General features: G+C 46.4%; 1 protein-coding gene across 2 annotated transcripts; it reads right to left on the reverse strand.

The window, feature by feature from the left end:
• Nucleotides 1-3,887: 3,887 nt before the first annotated feature.
• LOC123146277 (uncharacterized) lies at nucleotides 3,888-6,997 on the reverse strand. Of its 2 annotated transcripts, XM_044565901.1 has the most exons (4): nucleotides 6,496-6,997; nucleotides 5,712-6,357; nucleotides 4,701-5,627; nucleotides 3,888-4,551 (listed from the first exon to the last, which is right to left on the reverse strand). In XM_044565901.1, exons 2-4 carry the CDS (start codon nucleotides 5,742-5,744, stop codon nucleotides 4,030-4,032), a joined length of 1,482 nt encoding a protein of 493 aa, XP_044421836.1. In that variant the 5' UTR covers nucleotides 5,745-6,357; nucleotides 6,496-6,997; the 3' UTR covers nucleotides 3,888-4,029. The 2 variants fall into 2 exon arrangements, with proteins under 2 accessions (XP_044421836.1, XP_044421835.1); XM_044565900.1 differs by having other exon boundaries at nucleotides 5,712-6,997.
• Nucleotides 6,998-18,008: the final 11,011 nt, after the last annotated feature.

The following is an 18,008-nucleotide window of genomic DNA, read 5'->3' on the forward strand; positions in this document are numbered from 1 at the left end:
TAGCAGCGAGGAGTTTGTTTCCCCCTTCTTGAATTCGCACGCCGAAGAATCCTACGTGAGTTTCTCTTCTGTGTCAATTAGGGTTAGGTTTCTTCAATCTGAACTCAATTTTAGGTTTGTTTTGACCGATTTGATGTGGGATTTGAGGCTGTACTGTATCTGTACCCTTGTAGGTTCCACATACCATCGTTGACCCAGAGTGGTGTGGTATAGTTGCCGGAGGACCGATGTGCAGTCACAACATGCCGGTGCAGAGGGGTGTTGTATTCCAAGGCGTGAGCACTGGCCGTAGGTTTTACGGATGCGCTAATGAGGTTTGTGCAGATCCTCTGTATGTTCAGCAATTTTACTTCTTGCTAGTAATTTTTTTTACTTCTTACTAGTAATTTAGGTGTATGTTGGTATGAATCTTATGTGTATCTAGGTTAACTGATGGAATCAGTTTGGCACATTTGGTGTTGTTTGGTAAGTAAGACCAGAGGGGATTGATTGTTCCAAAGCTTCCAGATAGGATTGCTTGTTCCAAAAAAACATTATGAGTGCAGTTTTAGTCAATTTGCACTTAGTACCGAAAATGCTATCGTGAGATCGCATTCGTAGAAGGCGTGACAAAAAAAACGATGGTCCGAAAATGCTGCTTTCGAAAGCATTTTGGAGCATTGGTTTTTTTTCTGCCACGCCTTCCACAGATGTGATCTCATGATGAAATTTTGCAAACACTTGAAAATTTGGCAAAGTTTACCATAAAAAAATCTGATTTTTTATCAATTATTTTTGATTTTACTGTTCATTTGAGCTCGAGCTCAGAAGGATACTTTTGCAACATTACGGGGCTCCTTAAATGGGAAAAAATGCATCCATCTGATAAGGTGGGTGCGGGTATGGGTTCCCATACCCGTGAACGGCAAACCCGTATACTACTACATTCTGTCAAGTAGGTCCTATGTGTCATTGACTAGATTGAGAAAAAACCTGAGGATGTGTTTGGTTGCTTGGTAAAAAGTTGGTGGGCTTGCATGGAAGTTGGTAGAAGTAGATAGAAGGGAATTTTTTACTTTTCAGCTGTTTGGTAGTAAACGTGGCTCCAAGTTCTGGCTAGCACGATGTTCTAAGCACCTCAAAACCTGGCTCAAGAGGAACACCCAAATCAATCGATTATCCTCAAGTAAGCACGTGTGCAACACGAGGCGGAAAAGATTTCCTGACACTTGCATAGCTCTCTCACACTACATGCACCATGCCGCAACAACTAAATATAACTCTACCAACCCCCGAAATTGCATAGGAGCACCTGCGGGCGCAGCCCCCTAATATCTCATCATTGAATATGCATAGGGATCCGCACCACTATAGGTATTCATCATTTTAGTTGCATGTATGTTTTGATTTAGATATGCATAGCGTTGTATTCTTTGCATGCACTGGTCCGCTGAACAGCACGCTCCTGCTCTAGCCGCCAACATCCAACGACTAAAGCTGCATTTACTCAAGCAATGGCCACATCATCAGTTAATGCCTTTCCCATTGACTTCATCTTTCCCGTTTCATCTTCCTTGAACTCCTTCGTCTCAAATTTAAAAACCATTTCACGAAATCACACTTTTCTACTAAGCTTAATTTTTATGATATTAATTCATGAAAAATTATCTAATTAGATTTGAGTGATTTTCTAAGTTATTTCATATTTTTCTGTTAATTGAGAAATTGAGTACGTTATGAGAATAATTCCAGAAACCTTTTCTATAATAATCTCAGGTATTAGCCTGCTCTAAGAAAGCTGAGGATTTAATGTACGTGCTCTAACTCTGGTCCCACCATGCATCTATCACATGTACGTGCTCTAACTGCCAACCTCCGGTCGTACACTCCATTTACTACTTACGCGGTAAAATTTCTTGCTCAGCACACTAAACTCCGGCCACAATCATTCATTAGCAGTTTACATTCTTCTGTCACTAATGAAATAACACTGCATGCCCTATACGCCCAATAAGATGTCAGAGTCATCTAAAAGAAGAACAATACTTGGGTCAATATGCCTTAATAGATAACAGGGTTTAAAACTTACAGCCTTTGGTTTATCTGGTAGACAAACCTACTCAATGGAGCTTAACTCGTGTTTGTGTAAACATCAGCTTCTCACTTAACGGGTTTTTCTTTTAAAAGAAAATTATCTAACATAAATTATTCATCTCCATCCAACAGCAATGTGGTATTAATTGCTACATTTATAGCTGGCACCCGCACTTTTTTACGTGCAAACACATGTGACATTTATTGAGAATATTGACTCTATGTGGAGAGGACATAACTCACAATGTATCAACGAGTATTTGATATGTATCTGTAACTAGCAAATTCATTGTGCCTTTAATGCAGCTATGCCATCGCAGGAACTCAATGACACAGATATCAGGGTGTGGCGTCGCCGAGAGCCATTCGTCCGCTTCCTACCAACCCCCATCTACTTTCATACGAGTTGTTATTTTCCCCTATCGTTTGGTTGTTGCATTGGCTTGACCAGGCCAAGCAGGGACAGGCGCAGTTGATATGCAGACCTCGTGCAAGTGAATGCGAGTAACCAAACACCTTTTAAGCTACAAGGCGCTAACCAATTGCATCCTCCCGAATTCCTAATCCAAAATATCCCACCCCTTGCGCCGTCACACCAACCAAACAGCCCCCATCTTGTGTCTTCATCTTACTGCTAACCCTATGCAGTAGGCGCCGACGGCCACCGGCGTTGTTGCCTGCAACGACGCGATCAGCCGCGTCCATCCTACCCTTTCTCCTCGTCTCCTCGCACCCCCCACCTCTGGGCTCCCATGCGATGCTACGACCAGTGGCAACCGTCGCTCTCCCGCATGTGACCCCCGTCGGGTGGTCGAAGCGCATCCTCCCAGCCACCCTCCATGGAGACCGACCTAGAGGACATATAGGAGGTGCAGCAGTCGATGCAGTCCGACGCCGACGAGCTCGTTCGCGCAGCTTTAGTGTATGGCGCCGACAAGAGTGGTTCTCATAGGACGATGTGGACATCAAAGTGTACGTCTTCGTCCTCCCGCCTCCAGCCACCTTCAAAAGTTTGGTTGGCTGAAAAGTTTAAATTTTGAAGTTTTTAAATTAAGGCCTCCATGGAGCTCGGCCTTCATTTGGCATTTTCGGTGAAGTGGGCTTGTTTGTTTTTCATTTATACTATTTTTTGGTCCTTGGCAACATCAATCAAAGCATTACACGTCCACGTACTATCTTTGTCTGATAACTGGAGCAATGGAGCTCGTGCTCACAAGTGCATTTTCGCAGGCTCAAAAGATAAATAGGACAGGTAATTTTCAAAGTACATATCATAGTAATGTCATGCAATTTGCTGCAGGGAGATTTCTTGCTGATGGTTCAATAGGCAGTCCTACTAATTAACTTTGGATATTTAAGAATAGCTGCTGTAAATAATTTTGCTGGACCTGAGCTTTCTGTTGTCTCGTGGGAGGCTCCTTAATTCCAAAACACGAAATCTACCAGGTTACCTTTGTTGAAAGGCAACAATGTCACTTTCCCTTACGATCAGTGTAACATTACTATTTTTTTACTTCTCACTTGAGCAAAAATAAATAAAAATAAAAATCATCCCCAGAACTGACGAGTAACCATTGAAGTGAGCAGTCAACATGTATGCTAGTATACTACTGAAGTAGTGCAATGAAAAAGTGTTTGAGCAAGAACTATTGGATTGCAAGAATATGTCCAGAGCAAGAACCATAAAGATGAAGTGAGCAGGTCTAACTTGTTCCAACACATCAGGAGCACTCGGTTCTAACCTCTAAATGGAGCCACGTATCTATGAACTTATCCCAAAGGAAGCATTCACCAATATCAGAACACTCTGAAAATTTACTACAGTATTAAATATTTTCTTCATTAGGCGACAGTTCACATAGCTTAAGCAAGAGTACAAGCGCGATAACTACGGAATTACAGAGTTCAGAGGGCTTACAAACTACCACAAAGGTGACATACATCTCTTTTTCTCAACTACGACATGAAGCGAACAAAACCAGGCAAAGACATCCCCAGTTCTTCAATGATCTGCATGCGCTCATCAGCGTTCCGTGGATATCTCGATGGGCACTTCATCTTGGGATCCAAGTCACCACAGCGCAGACATACCTTCCTGTCATGCAGACATATCTCCGCCATATGAACCGCATGTTCCATGACACACCTGATGAATCGCACAAAGATGTCATCAGGTTGGAAACCATAGATGGTGAGCTTAACCAGATTCTTGTGCTTGAAAGCAGGGGCATGTGGCTTCCACTCCACGTCTGCCTTTTCACAGTAGCCATTTCTCTCCCGAAACTCTTTGTCTCTCATCACCATATGGCACCAATGATCCCATACTGTAATGCACAGCTCTTTGAGGGACGGTGCAGCTTCAAGAATAAACATTGTCCAAGCTAAATCACATTCTTCAGGAAGTTTGTCCAGAATCACATGCTGTAGTTTGCTGAGCACAGGCCTAAGCAGCTCCGGGCTTTCTGGTAGAACCCAAATCTGGGAAAGAAAAAATAATTTGCAAACTGAGTGCAGGTTGCATATAAATCACATTGTTAACTTATAAGCTACTATTGTTATTACATATATAACCATCATATATAGAGTGAAAATGGACAGGTATGATTCAAATGACTAATTATTAGTACCTTTTCACTTTCAAAATCCAGATGCAGATCGCTTATGGAAGGAACATTACCGAGGAGCTGACTTAACTCAAGAGTCCTAGTCGATCTGGAGCCAGTTTTAGCAAGCCTCAGCTTTGAAAGCTGTGGCACAAAACCAAAATACAGGGGATCTTTCTCAGAGTAGAACCAACTCTTATAGCTCACCCGTTGGAGTTTCGGTAGACATGTCAGCTCAACTATCTCAAATTTCCCATAGTCGACCTCGAGCTCGGTAAGCTGAGCATGTTCTAGTTGCAGCACAGAATTCATCCCAGAGTCGCAATGGGTTAAACGCAAAGACTCCAAGAGCTTGCAAGTGCTGAGGATGTTGGGTATGTCCAGTTCACCACCAAACCTCATATTGCACAGCCACAGGCGCCTGAGGCCAGCAAATGCATCACGACAAGCACCGAAGAAATCATTGAGCTGCTTTGCATGGTCGAGGAGATCGGCAGGAGAGCACATCAAATGAGTCTTGTCTGTTACGATCTGAAACTCAGCCGCGCCAACCTTCTGTGTTGCCATGGCATGGGCGACAGATTTGCCAATTGTGTAACAGTCAGGTTGCACCAAGAGGAATCTGATTTTGAGTCTGCTGATGGTGATCTCTGGGCTCCTTGTGCTCAAGATGTTATCCGTTACATGAGCCACAACACCGTTGGTTCTGACAAATTCACTGACGTTGAAATGGTGACCTGGAATGGAACTACAACTTAAGAAGAACTGCGAGAGCATGGTGCGGAGCTTCATCATTTGTCTCGAGAGGATGCAGGCCCTTATTGCATCGAGCGTGTCCACCCTCTCCAGAATGTTTAGCAGAAGGTCATTAGGCAGCTTGGTAAGCCTGTCTGTGTCTTCTTCGCTGCTGGCAGCATCTTTGTTGTGAGTTGCTTTCTGTGTTGCATTTACCTGGAACAAATAATCAGCTTTTTTAGGAAGAACCTTTTGTGTGAAGTACAAACATCAATCAGGCACAACAGAAACAACACTTACATTGCGTCTGCGGTGATGTCTTTTCTTCGTCATGGCTGGTCGGATCAACAACTGGTCTTGTTGAACACACAATGTAAGTGGGGTGATGGGGAGGGCTTTCTGACCTTGCTGATGATCTAAAAAAACTGGTCTTCTTGATGATGGGACGTCTGCACTATTTGGATCGACCTAATTTGAATCCCCCCTCCTCCTCTATTTATTTATAGGCTTGCACAAGAAAGCAGACTAATCGCCGGCCAAAATAAGATCAGGGACGCCAACTTATTCGATCAACCAGAGCCCCCTGCTACTCCCCCCGCTCCTCTATTTATTGAGGCCGGCGGACTAATCGACGGCAGGCCCTCCTCCAAAAGGGAGGAGATATTAGAGGAGAGGGAGGAGGATCCGGATTACAACTTCTCAACGGACAAACTCTTCCGGAAAAAAAATACTCCTTTCAGATTACGCTTGCCGCACAAACATAAATTTATCTCCTCTCTTCCCCGGTTGCACAATTCCTACAAAAGGAAGGATAGTACTCCCTCCGTTTTTAAATATTTGTCTTTCTACATATTTCAACAAATGACTACATACGGAGTAAAATAAGTGAATCTACGCTCTAAAATATGTCTACATACATCCGTATGTGATAGTCTGTTTGAAATGTCTAAAAGACAAATATTTAGAAACGGAGGGAGTATTAGAGAGGAGTAGGATCCGGATTAGAACTTCTCAACAGACAGACTCCTCCGGAAGAAAAATTACTCCTTTTGGACTGCGCTTGCCGCACGAACAGAAATTGTACCTCTGCTCTTCCCCGATTGCACAAGGAAATCAACTCTTCTCCCGCCTCCGTCTTCCGCGAGATTATTTCGCCCGAAACGCAGCCAGGCATAATAGCCCAGGTACCGGAGGTGGTGGCAACGAAGGAGAGCGGTGGTGGCCGGCGGCCGGACGGCAGGGGATGCAGTGGCGGGGGGGGTGCGATGAGAGAGGAGGAGAGTCGTGGTGGCAAGGGGAGAACGGCAGGTCTGGGGTGGGGGGCTGTCGCATGGGATGGCGGTGGAGGAGAGTCGTGGTGGCCGGAGCCGGACGGCAGGTGTGGGGTAGGGTTGTCGCAGGAAATGACGGCGGAGGACAATCCTGGTGGCCGGAGCCGGACGGCAGGTGTGGGCCAGGTGCTATCGCAGCGGGTGGTGGTGGCCGGCGGCGGCGGAGCAGGGGAGGGGTAGGTGGTTGCCGCAGGGGAGGGACGGCGCCCGCGGCTGGTGGTATGGATCCCCAGATCGCCTAGGGTTAGTCTTAATTAGAGCATCCCGCGTTCGTACGGACGGGCCGGCTGGTCACTGTTCTGTCACGATTTTTTAATTTAGACGGACCCCTCAAATGTCCGGACTGACCGGTACCCCATATCCAGCCTAAATATGGGGAGGATAGGGGCGCCCGGGCACGTCCGCCACATCAGATCCAGGCCACGCTGGCCCACCCAACCCCACATAAAATCCTCCTCATCCGCTCGCCAGACCAAACCCGTCACTTCACTCCCCTCACCTTCACTTCCCCCCGTCACCCAAGCTCGTCTCCGGCTCCTTCCGGTCATCTCAGGCATGGCGGGCAGTGGATCTGAGTCCTTCACTTCCAGATCCGTCGACCCCGAGCTCATCCCACACGACCCTGAAGAGGAGATGGTCGTTCGACTTGCGCTCCGCCACGCCCGGGAGGAGGCCTATGCACGACTACGCTCGGACTCCATCCGTCGGGAATCCATTGCGTCCGCCCAAATGGCGCATGGATCCGGTGCGTCGTAGCTGCCTCGCTGGAGGCCATGTGGTCCATCTCGCGTCCGAACGCGTTGGCGGACGCGCAACCGCTCTGGTGGCGCGTCGATATTTGGGATGCACCATCGTCCCACGAGGTCATGGCACGGCGTGCCCGCCGCGCAAGGCACCGGGCGCGGGAGGCGGTGACAGTCCTCGCGGCGGTGGACGGCGGCAAGGCGGAGTCACATTCTCCTGCGCTGAAAGTGCAACAAATCCCCGGGTGGTTTTGGTAATTTATAACAACATATATCTCATTGAACTAATGTCCATTCAAGATAAATATTTCAGGATGTTCAACGATTGGCATGGTAAGGACTAGAGATGTGGACCCCTCAAAATGCTAAGGAAATGGATAGGCAAAAAGCTCAAGACTCTTTATTTTTGTTTAAGTGATCCAAGATCACATTGAGTCCATAGGAAAGTCAAAACTATTAAAAGGGGATAAGGTGTTGCTTAATGATCTATTTGCTCGAGTACTTTGTGATATTGCTCCAAAACCCTCAGCCACTTTCTCTATCCAAATATGTCCAAAACCTAAACTCCAACTCGGCCCCACCGGTACTTCCTACCCGGAGCCACCAAGTTCATCTGGACTTAGCCACTGCCAAAACCCTAACAATTCGGATCCACCGATATGGATCTCGGTCCAACCGAGATGGCCTTGCCAGCTCTCCATTGCTTGTTGCAATTATTTCGGTCTCACCAAGAATTGCAATCGGTCTCACCGAGATGGCTTGACTGATTCTTTTTTGCCTTAATTATTGCTCCACTTTGGTCCCACCGAGATGATGCAATCGGTACCATCGAGTTGAGGTTTGCCCTAAGCCCTTGCACATCAGTCCCACCGAGATTCCTAACGTTCATATCTTTACACACCACCGAGTTTTCTGATCAGTGCCACCAAGATGGGTCAAATGTGTGTTATGGTTGGATTTTGTGTGGAGGCTATATATACCCCTCCACCCCCTTCTTCTCCGTAGAGAGAGACATCAGAACGTGCCTACACTTCCACCATTTATTTTCTGAGAGAGAACCACCTACTCATGTATTGAGATCAAGAGATTTCATTCCTACCATTTGAACCTTGATTTCTAGCCTTCCCCAAGTTGGTTTCCACTCAAATCCTTCTTCCACCATAGCCAAATTTGTGTGAGAGAGTTGAGTGTTGGTGAGATTACCATTTCAAACACAAGAGCAAGGTGTTCATCATCAACACAACCTCTATTACCTTTTGGAGGGTGGTGTCTCCTAGATTGGTTAGGTGTCGCTTGGGAGCCTCCGACATGATGTGGAGTTGAACCAAGAAGTTTGTAAGGGCAAGAAGATCGCTTACTTCGTGAAGATCTACCCGAGTGAGGCAAGTCCTTCATGGACGATGGCCATGGTGGGATAGACAAGGTTTCTTCTTTGTGGACCCTTCGTGGGTGGAGCCCTCCGTGGACTCACGAAGCCGTTACCCTTCGGGGGGGGGGGGGGGAGGGTAAATCTCCATCAACATGGACGTACTATAGCACCACCTATCGGAACCACACCAAAAATCTTCGTGTCCCCATTGCGTTTGCCTTCTCCAAACCCTCCCCCTTTACCTTCATGTCAATGTTTTACTTTCCACTGCTATACTCTTAGAACTGCGTGTGTAGGTTGATTGCTTGACTTGTCATAATTGCTAAAATATGTCTACAATTAAAATTGGGAAAAGGATAGGTTTTTATTTGTCAAGTAGTACATACTTTCGATCCTACAAGTGGTATCAGAGCTTTGGTCTATGTAAGCCTTTATTCCATTGCTTTGTTGATCATAGCCTTGGTTTCACAACCTAGAAGAGTATGGTGTCTAGTGAGGGTAAGTATCACCGTAGAGGTCCTTACTTTGATGGTACAATTTTTGCTAGTTGAAAGCATAAGATGAAATGCATATTCTTGGTCATAACCCCGCCGTTCGGGCTATTGTTCGTATTGGCTTGCAAAGTGAATTCTTTGAAGATGGTAGAGAACCGGATCGTGAAGCGGCCGCGGAAGAATTGAAGATGTTGCAATACAATGCTCAAGCTTGTGATATTCTCCTCAATGGATTGTGCCCGAAGAATTCAACAAAATCAGCCACCTTGAGAATGCAAAGGAAATTTGGGATACTTTGGTTGATATGCACGAAGGTACCGAGTCCATTAAGGAATCCAAGTTGGATGTGCTTCAAGGTCAACTTGACAAGTTCAAGATGAAGGATGGTGAAGGAGTCGCCGAAACATACTCTAGGTTTGCTCTCATCACAAATGAGATTGTTGGCTTAGAAAGTGAAGAGATGACCAACAAATTCATCATCAAGAAGATCTGTCGTGGTTTTGTCACGGCAGATGTCCTAGTGAAAGGACTTAGTCGTGGAGCCATCGCGACGGGTTAGCTTAAAGGGGTTAAAGTGGGACAAAGGACACAAGGAGTTTATACTGGTTCGGCCCCTTGCGGTGAAGGTAAAGGCCTAATCCAGTTGTTGTGGAATTGCTAGGGTTTCGATGACCAGGGAGCGAATCCGCTATGCCTGGCTCTCGAGTTGTTGTTCGTTGTCCCTAAACCGCGGCCGGGTCGTCCCCTTATATACATGGGTCGACGCCCTACGGTCTACAGAGTCCCGGCCGGCTCATACAACGTGTCCGGCTCGGTGACTCACCTTATATTCCTTACAATACAAGTCATACATGATATGGCGGTTTATACCTACGAGCCCTAATCCGCCCTTGGGCCTTGGGCCTTCTTATCAAGTCTCCTCCGTAGAACGCCATCTTCTATGCCTTCATGGGCTTCAGATAAATAACTCATTATGGGTATAACCCGGCCCCTCCTGGCCGGATTATACTCGGTAGTAATATCCCCAACATTAGGCCCCAGATTGATTTGAACCGGTTCATGTCAATCTTCAACACTTAGGAAAATTCCCCTTTTAGCGCCTTCGCATAACCTTGTAATCCGCCATGACGTCATCTTCTAAGATTGTAATAAACCGCCATGATGTCACCAGTTATTAAAAATTGTATATATCTCACCTTCATTGATGAGCCTCCGACAATCAAGGCGACAGCTCTGTTATATATCCAACTTTTGGGCCCCTCGATTTTCGCGCCTGTCACTTATCCCTTCGCCTTATAAATAAGACGGGGGGGGGGTCCTTTTCATTTTTCCCCCGTGTCCCCTCACTTCTTCCTCCTTGCGCCGACCTGACCCTCACGCGCAGCCGCCGTCGTCAAGCTCCGCCCTCGACCTCATCTCCGGGCGCTGCATCAACCTGAACGTACCAGAGAAACGCGGCGCGCCTTCGCTGTTCCGTCAGTAACAGTAAGTCTCCCTTTTCCTTGTTCTAGATCCGCCATTAGGGTTTCGGTGTTCATCAAAGCTCGAAGCTGTTCTTCTCTGTTCATCTCCGTAGTGCAAACGGCAACCTAAGATCCAACATTTTCTTTCGCAGTCGTAGTTGTAATCCCCTTTTTCATCCTTAGAACATCTTCTTCGCATAGAAAAACTCATCTGGACCTGATGAACTACTTAAACACCTGTATTTTAAGCCTGGATATATTTTGATTTATTGACACGCTGCAGATCTGAAATTACCATATCAATCTGTGAAACTTGTTTTTCCCTTACTTAGATATTTGAGATTTGTACCTTCTATACCAATGTAGGCGGTTTAACTTTTTAGAAAATGATAATCCGGTAGGTACCATTAGTCCCCTCTTAAACCGCCAATTCATTTATATTTGTAACCCCTCCAATATCAGACTCCGGTTTAACAATGTGTATGTGCCTTTGTCTTCTCCTTCTGATCTTACGTCGCTTTATGTTTGTCCGTCATAAATCTTAAACCGGCATTGATCTTTTCCTCCAGCTTTTTGTTGAAATGGCCAAACAGTTCTATGCTTGCAATTGGGTCCCTTCTCGAGTTACTGAAGAACAACTGAATGGGTTAGTTGCCGCTGGTGTTTTAGCGAAGAAGGAAGCCATACACTGGAGAGTTCCCGCCCCAGAAAATCCTCCTAGAACCGAAAATGGAGAAGTGGTTGTGTTTGTTGACCATCTGGGTCGGGGGTTTAGCCCACCCGGTTCAAAATTCTTCCGTGATGTGCTTGCTAGCTTTCAACTCCATCCTCAAGATATTGGGCCTAACTCCGTGTCCAATATTTGTAACTTTCAAGTTTTTTGTGAGGCTTATCTGCAAGAAGAACCCACCGTTGAGATGTTCAGAGACTTTTTCTATTTGAACCGCCGTACTGAGTTCACAGATGGGCCCAACACTGAGCTGGGCGGGGTTTCAATTTAGAAGAGGAAAGATGTCAGCTTCCCTCACGCCAAGCATCATAGTCATCCCAAGGACTGGAATCAGACTTGGTTTTACTGCCGTGATACATCTCCAACTGATGAGAATCCTCTGCCGGGTTACCGTGCTCACCGGCTTACCAACACTCATCCATTCCCCCCAGCGGCTAACCGCTAAGGAACGATCAAAATACGCCCCTCAGCTGTCAAAACTCAAAGCTTTTGTTGCAAACGGATTGACAGGTGTTGACTTCGTTTGATGCTGGGTTTCTTGGAGCGTTATGCCTTTAAGCCGGCGCCCCAGTTTAATGTGTGAGTACACAGGGAATCGAAAGGACCCTCAGCGTCACATTGACATCCAGCTCACTGATGATGAAGTCACTGAATCTGTCAAGAAAATGCTTGATGAACCGGTGGCTGTATGCAGCAAAGTAGGGCTTAGTCCCTTCTGTGCTTCCAACAAACCGCCAACTGTAAGAATTGCATCACTCTTTTAATCCGTCCTCCTGTAAACACTCCATTATAACCTTTGTTAATCCGTGCAGGGCGATGATCCATTCTGGAAGCGAAAACCGCAGGATAAACCGGTGAAACCGCAGGATAAACCGGCGAAAATGCCTCGCGCCAAGACCAAAGTTATAAAGAAACCTGCAAAGAAGAAAACTGCCGAATCCTCCGACCGGAACATTGATGAAGATCTTGATGATCCGGCATCAGAGGTAGAACTTGACCTCCCTTGGCTCATTTTTTATACACCTCATTGACAATGACCATTATCAGGATGATGCGGAGGCTAGTCATGCTGGCGCGGTCGAGGTAATTATTCTTTCTTCTGGCTCAGATCCGCTGCCAACATCAAAAATCCGTCAAATAGTCCGGAAAGTAAGATTTTCAAACCCTTTAGCTTATTTGGATCCACACTTTCTTGTCAAGACATAGCAGCATGAAGCTCGCCACACAACCCGGCATAGCGGCCAAGTAGTGACCTCCTCCGGTTTACCGAACTCTCCGGTTCGTAAACGTCGCCAAGAGGTTTCTTATACTCCTGACACACTTTGTCCTAAAGTGGGTTACTTTCGATATCCTCTTAATCCGTCTGACTCAAATTATCAGGGAACCTCCCATTCATCATCCGGCGAGTCATCGGCCACACAACTCCCTCCACTCAAAACTGTTCCTGGGTAAGTATATTACACTTTAACCCTTTATTCCTTGTATTTGTTTATTATACTAACTTTTTTGTTTGTTCTTTTCAGTGCCAAAGCCAGACCCAGCAAGAAGGCCAAGTTGAATAAACCGACCGATGATAATCCGGCCACTGAACCGGAGAAGACCCCAGAGCCCTTTGATCCGAATGCTGATACCATCCTGGATGATCCGGTACCTTAGGTTCAGGACACTTTTATTGAACCAGTAGAAATAAACCCGACGAGCCAGTCTGCTGATCCGCCAAGCCCATCTGCTGATCCACCAAGCCCAGCAAAAACAACTGATAAACCGCCAAGCCCAACCAAAGCTACTGATGACACCACGGATGATATTATGATTACCGGTGTTGGTCATACTATTCCTGGCAACCCTGTCGCTCTATCAAAGCATAGTGCCAAGGAAGAGTTTTCTGCTATGGACAAGGGCAAGTGGAAAACAGACTTATCAAGCTATGCCCACCTCAGTGCTCAGGAGATTCATTCTGGATATTTAAACCACCTGTACACAAGCCGCGACTATGAAGCCGGTTTAGTAGGTCTAATGAAGGAGCGATATGAGGTAAATATCAATTACTTTGCACAAGTTCTTTTTCTTTACAACCGGCCTAAATTATCAACTCCAGTAGCCCCCAAGTGCCGGTTCATAATATTAATGTGAATCGGTACTTGTAGTAGAATAATATTTGATTTTGCTTGCGTAGCCCCCAGGGGCCGGTTTATACCTTTAGGATGAACTGGTACCTTTCCTGTCATGAAGGTTCCAAAATTTCTGATAATCATCTTCTTGTAATCCAATTTATTGGGAAAAAACTTCATAACTTTGCCTTGAACCGATATGCATTAGCCCCCAAGGGCCGGTTTGGCAATACCTGTGCAAACCGGGACTTCATTACATAATAATGCTTCAACTTTGCCTGTGCAGCCCTCAAGGGCCGGTTTATTCCTCCAGGCTAAACCGGGACTTTATAGAATAAGAATTCATTTTCACCCGTGTAGCCCTCAAGGGCCGGTTTATCTCTTCAAGATGAATCGAAACTTCATGCTGTAAGGATCACACTTTGTTGAATACCATATTGTTGATAACTAGTGATAGGCATTAGCCCCCAAGTGCCAAGTGCATAACTTGTTATGTGCTTGGGACTTCAAATATAAACCACCAACTCCTAATATGTTCATCTCTTACAAGCTGAGCTGAGTAAAAAGGACTCTCAAACCGCCGACCTTCAGGAAAACATCAAGTCCCAACAAGCAGAGACGACCAAGGCCAAAGAGGAGCTGACCAACGCCTTAGCAGCCATGGAGAAGCTAAAGGGAAACTTCAAGAAGGAGCGGGCAGACTGGGAATTAGAGAAGGCCACACTGCAAAAGAGGGCTGAGGACGCTGAGACGGCCCTTAATCCGGTGATGGAAGAGCTGACTGGCTTGAAGCAGCAAATCAATGCTATGACCAATGCTGTCTTCGATAAATACTTTCTTCATAAGCTTTAAATAAGCAATATCCATGAAACCACCGGGTTACTAATATTTTAACCCTTTGCAGGTAGCCGCATTACTCATCTTGGCTCGGACATGCAGAAGAAATTGAAAGCTGCTTATACACTGATAGAGCAACTGTATACCAGTGCACAACGGGTTATTTGCACAACTTCTTACAATAAACCGCCCCCAACTTTGATCAAGGACACTTTAGAGAAGCTGTCGATGATGCCCGCCTGGCTTGAAGAAATAAAGCGATCAACTGTGAGGGCCGGCGCTCTTACCGCCCTGACCCGTGCTAAAGCATGGATTTCTGACCTTGATCCGGCTAACATAGGGAATGGATACCCGAGCATTAAGGAGGACGGATCAGCATTTGATAATGAAGATCTTCGGGCTTTGACAAGGGAAATGCGCCCGTTGGCTAGTAAGCTGACTGAAGAAACTGATCTTTTGTTTCATCAGTCGATTTATGATGCCCACAACAAGAGGGTCAACACGCCGGCCTACGAAACGCCCACTCTTATTCCGCCAATTCGTAAGCATACTTATGCTCCTGAAGTTGACCCTTCCGATCTTATAAGCGATGAAGCTGTGTTCAGAGCCTTAACTGGGATTGAATGGTCAACCACTGACTTCCAGCCACTGGATAAAGAAGAGGAGGATGAACCGGCACAGGATGATCCCCAACCTTCAAGCCAGCATGAGGAAGAATCTTGATCTGGAGGCCGGTTTAGCTTCTGCCCACTGCCATGTGTGTGATAAACAATTATCTTTTTGGGGCATCAAAACGCCTTGTAATAGGCTAGTTAAAACACTTGGTCTGCTATGCCATCGTGCATATTTACTCTCATAATACTGTTAATCCGTCATGATTATGCTGTGTCTGCTTATGATCCTTAGCAGCTTTATTCAATCCTGTTTCTGCATACAACAGGTTTAAAGTGTCCTGGCGGTTTACCGCCGGACGGGTCATAACGCCCAATATAAAACCATGGTTTATAACCAAGGCTATACTTTAAGAATAATCAAATATGAAATACATCATACCTGTGATACTGAATCACATTGTTGGTTTACCAACTTATTGTAGTAAGGGTGATTACCCAAATCTTGAGTATTGATAACTCCTCCCCTGTTTTGCCGGTTTACAATGAAACAGTGTCGGGTTATAATAAACACCGGATTATCCATATATAACACTGGCGACTTGTAGTCAAAACCAGACCGGGTCAATAAGCGCCGGATTATAACTGATCATGTACTTACAACGTATGTACATGACCGGGAAACGGTCCTTCGTTAATGCGGAGGAATCCCGAAGATTCCGATGAGTCATCGAGTGGCTGACCAGTCTCGTGCTTTATCATGACAGTCAGTTTTTGGCTTTCTCTACTGAGGTGCTGGCCCAGATGAACCGGGGCACAATCGCAGTAGTTCTCCCGGTGGCACCTTAGCCGATAGAGCGGAACGTAAGGTATCAAAACACGGGAGCCGGGCAAACCCAACATTTGACCAAAGACATGATTCAGAGCTGATGCATATAAGGCCAAACTCGCGACGCCGAACACTCCCTAAGGTATCCGGACTTTACAACATATACTGGGCTGAGTAACGCCCTCGATAATGAGCCCTAAATTTCCAGGTACATGCGTAAATCTGGTGTGACGAAATGTCAACAACGCCAGTATCCCTCTCGGTTGTGTTATGTGCCGGGGGGAATGAAGCAACAAGAGACAGTAAAAAAGGTCAACGCAGGGACTTAATCTAAAAAGAAACCTTTGAACGGGGCACTGCTGCACGTCTATGCCTTTATCTCCGTTGTGCCGTATCCTGGAAGGGTGTAGCATGATGATCATCTGTAAAAAAGAGAAAAAAAACCCAATTGAAAGAATCTGGTGATCGTGCGAAAAGTTGGTTATTCTTAATGAACCATAAAAATGCAATCTATTAATTTACTAATAGGATCAAGCCGAATTATGAGCCTTTATACATGCGGGCAGCCCCTAGCACCACATGTGGGGGCGTGTCCGCCAACCAAGCTCAGGTTTATCTGGGCTGCTACAACTAGTGGTGCGCCGGACACGTCTAGCCGCGTCCGTGGTCTTGACGACCGATCATTTGTTCGGGTTGGGGAGTTGGTTCGGCTATTAGAGCTGCCGCATATTCTTCCGCACGTAGACAACGCTCTGTATTTCCGCTAATTGAGATGACGCCACGTGGACCGGGCATCTTGAGCTTAAGATAAGCATAATGTGTGACTGCATTAAAACGAGCGAAGGCCGTTCTTCCCAGTAGTGCATGATAGCCGCTTCGGAATGGAGCTATGTCAAAGATTAGTTCTTCGCTTCGAAAGTTGTCGGGAGAACCGAATACAACCTATAATGTTAGAGAGCCCGTACAGCGGGCCTCTGTGCCTGGTATTACTCCTTTGAAGGTAGTACTGCTTTGGCTAATTCTTGATGGGTCTATCCCCATTTTGCGGACTGTGTCCTGATATATCAGATTAAGACTACTGCCGCCGTCCATAAGGACTCGGGGTGAGATGGTATCCGTTAATTATTGGGTCGAGCGTCAAGGCAGCCGAACCTCCATGACAGATACTAGTCGGATGATCCCTGCGATCAAAAGAGATCGGGCAGGCCGACCATGGGTTGACTTTGGGGGCGACAGGCTCTACAGCGTAAATCATGTTCACTGTTTTGAACTCTGGTGGAAATTCCTTCTGTCCCCCAGTGTTCGGCTGGCGAGGCTCGTCCTCGTCTTCACTTGGCGTCTCCCTCCCTTTGTGTCTGGCGTTTATCTTGCCGGCCTGCTTGAAGACCCAGCATTCTCTGTTGGTGTGATTTGTAGGTTTTTCGGGGTTGCCATGAATCTGACATAATTTGTCTAGAATCTTGTTTAGGCTGGATGGTCCATCTCTGGTGCCTTTAAATGGCTTCTTCCGCTGACCGGGTCGAGAGCCCCTAAATCCGGCGTTGACCGCCATGTTGTCTGGACTGTCCTCATTATTTCGATGCTTATTTTTATTGCGTCGTGGCTTTCCATTGCCGTCCCTGGCTTCTGATGTGCCTGGGTCGTTGGTACCATTGCGGGCCAACCAACTATCCTCGCCCGCGCAAAAGCGGGTCATAAGGCTTGTGAGGGCTGCCATTGTCCTCGGCTTTTCCTGGCAGAGGTGTCTGGTGAGCCATTCGTCCCGTACACTATGCTTGAAAGCCGCTAAGGCTTCGGCGTCCGGGCAGTCGACGATTTGATTCTTCTTAGTAACAAATCTGTTCCAAAGCTTTCGGGCTGACTCTCCGGGTTGTTGAATTATGCGACTTAGATCGTCTGCATCCGGAGGTCGGACATCGGTCCCTTGAAAATTAGCCCTGAAAGCATCCTCAAGTTCTTCCCAGCTTCCAATTGAGTTTTCGGGGAGGCTTTTCAACCAGTGCCGAGCTGGACCTTTCAACTTGAGGGGCAGATATTTAATGGCATGGAGATCATCTCCGCGAGCCATGTGGATGTGAA

This window comes from Triticum aestivum, chromosome 6D (assembly GCF_018294505.1).
Source record: "Triticum aestivum cultivar Chinese Spring chromosome 6D, IWGSC CS RefSeq v2.1, whole genome shotgun sequence".
Lineage (NCBI taxonomy): Eukaryota > Viridiplantae > Streptophyta > Magnoliopsida > Poales > Poaceae > Triticum > Triticum aestivum.

What these genes read in the sequence shown, in the direction of transcription:
- LOC123146277 (XM_044565901.1), bottom strand. Translation starts at nt 5,744, where the DNA reads ATGACGAAGAAAAGACATCACCGCAGACGCAAT. An exon ending in GACATCACCGCAGACGCAAT is followed by an intron (nt 5,628 to 5,711) that starts GTAAGTGTTGTT and finishes TATTTGTTCCAG; the next exon opens with GTAAATGCAACACAGAAAGC. An exon ending in TGGATTTTGAAAGTGAAAAG is followed by an intron (nt 4,552 to 4,700) that starts GTACTAATAATT and finishes TTTCTTTCCCAG; the next exon opens with ATTTGGGTTCTACCAGAAAG.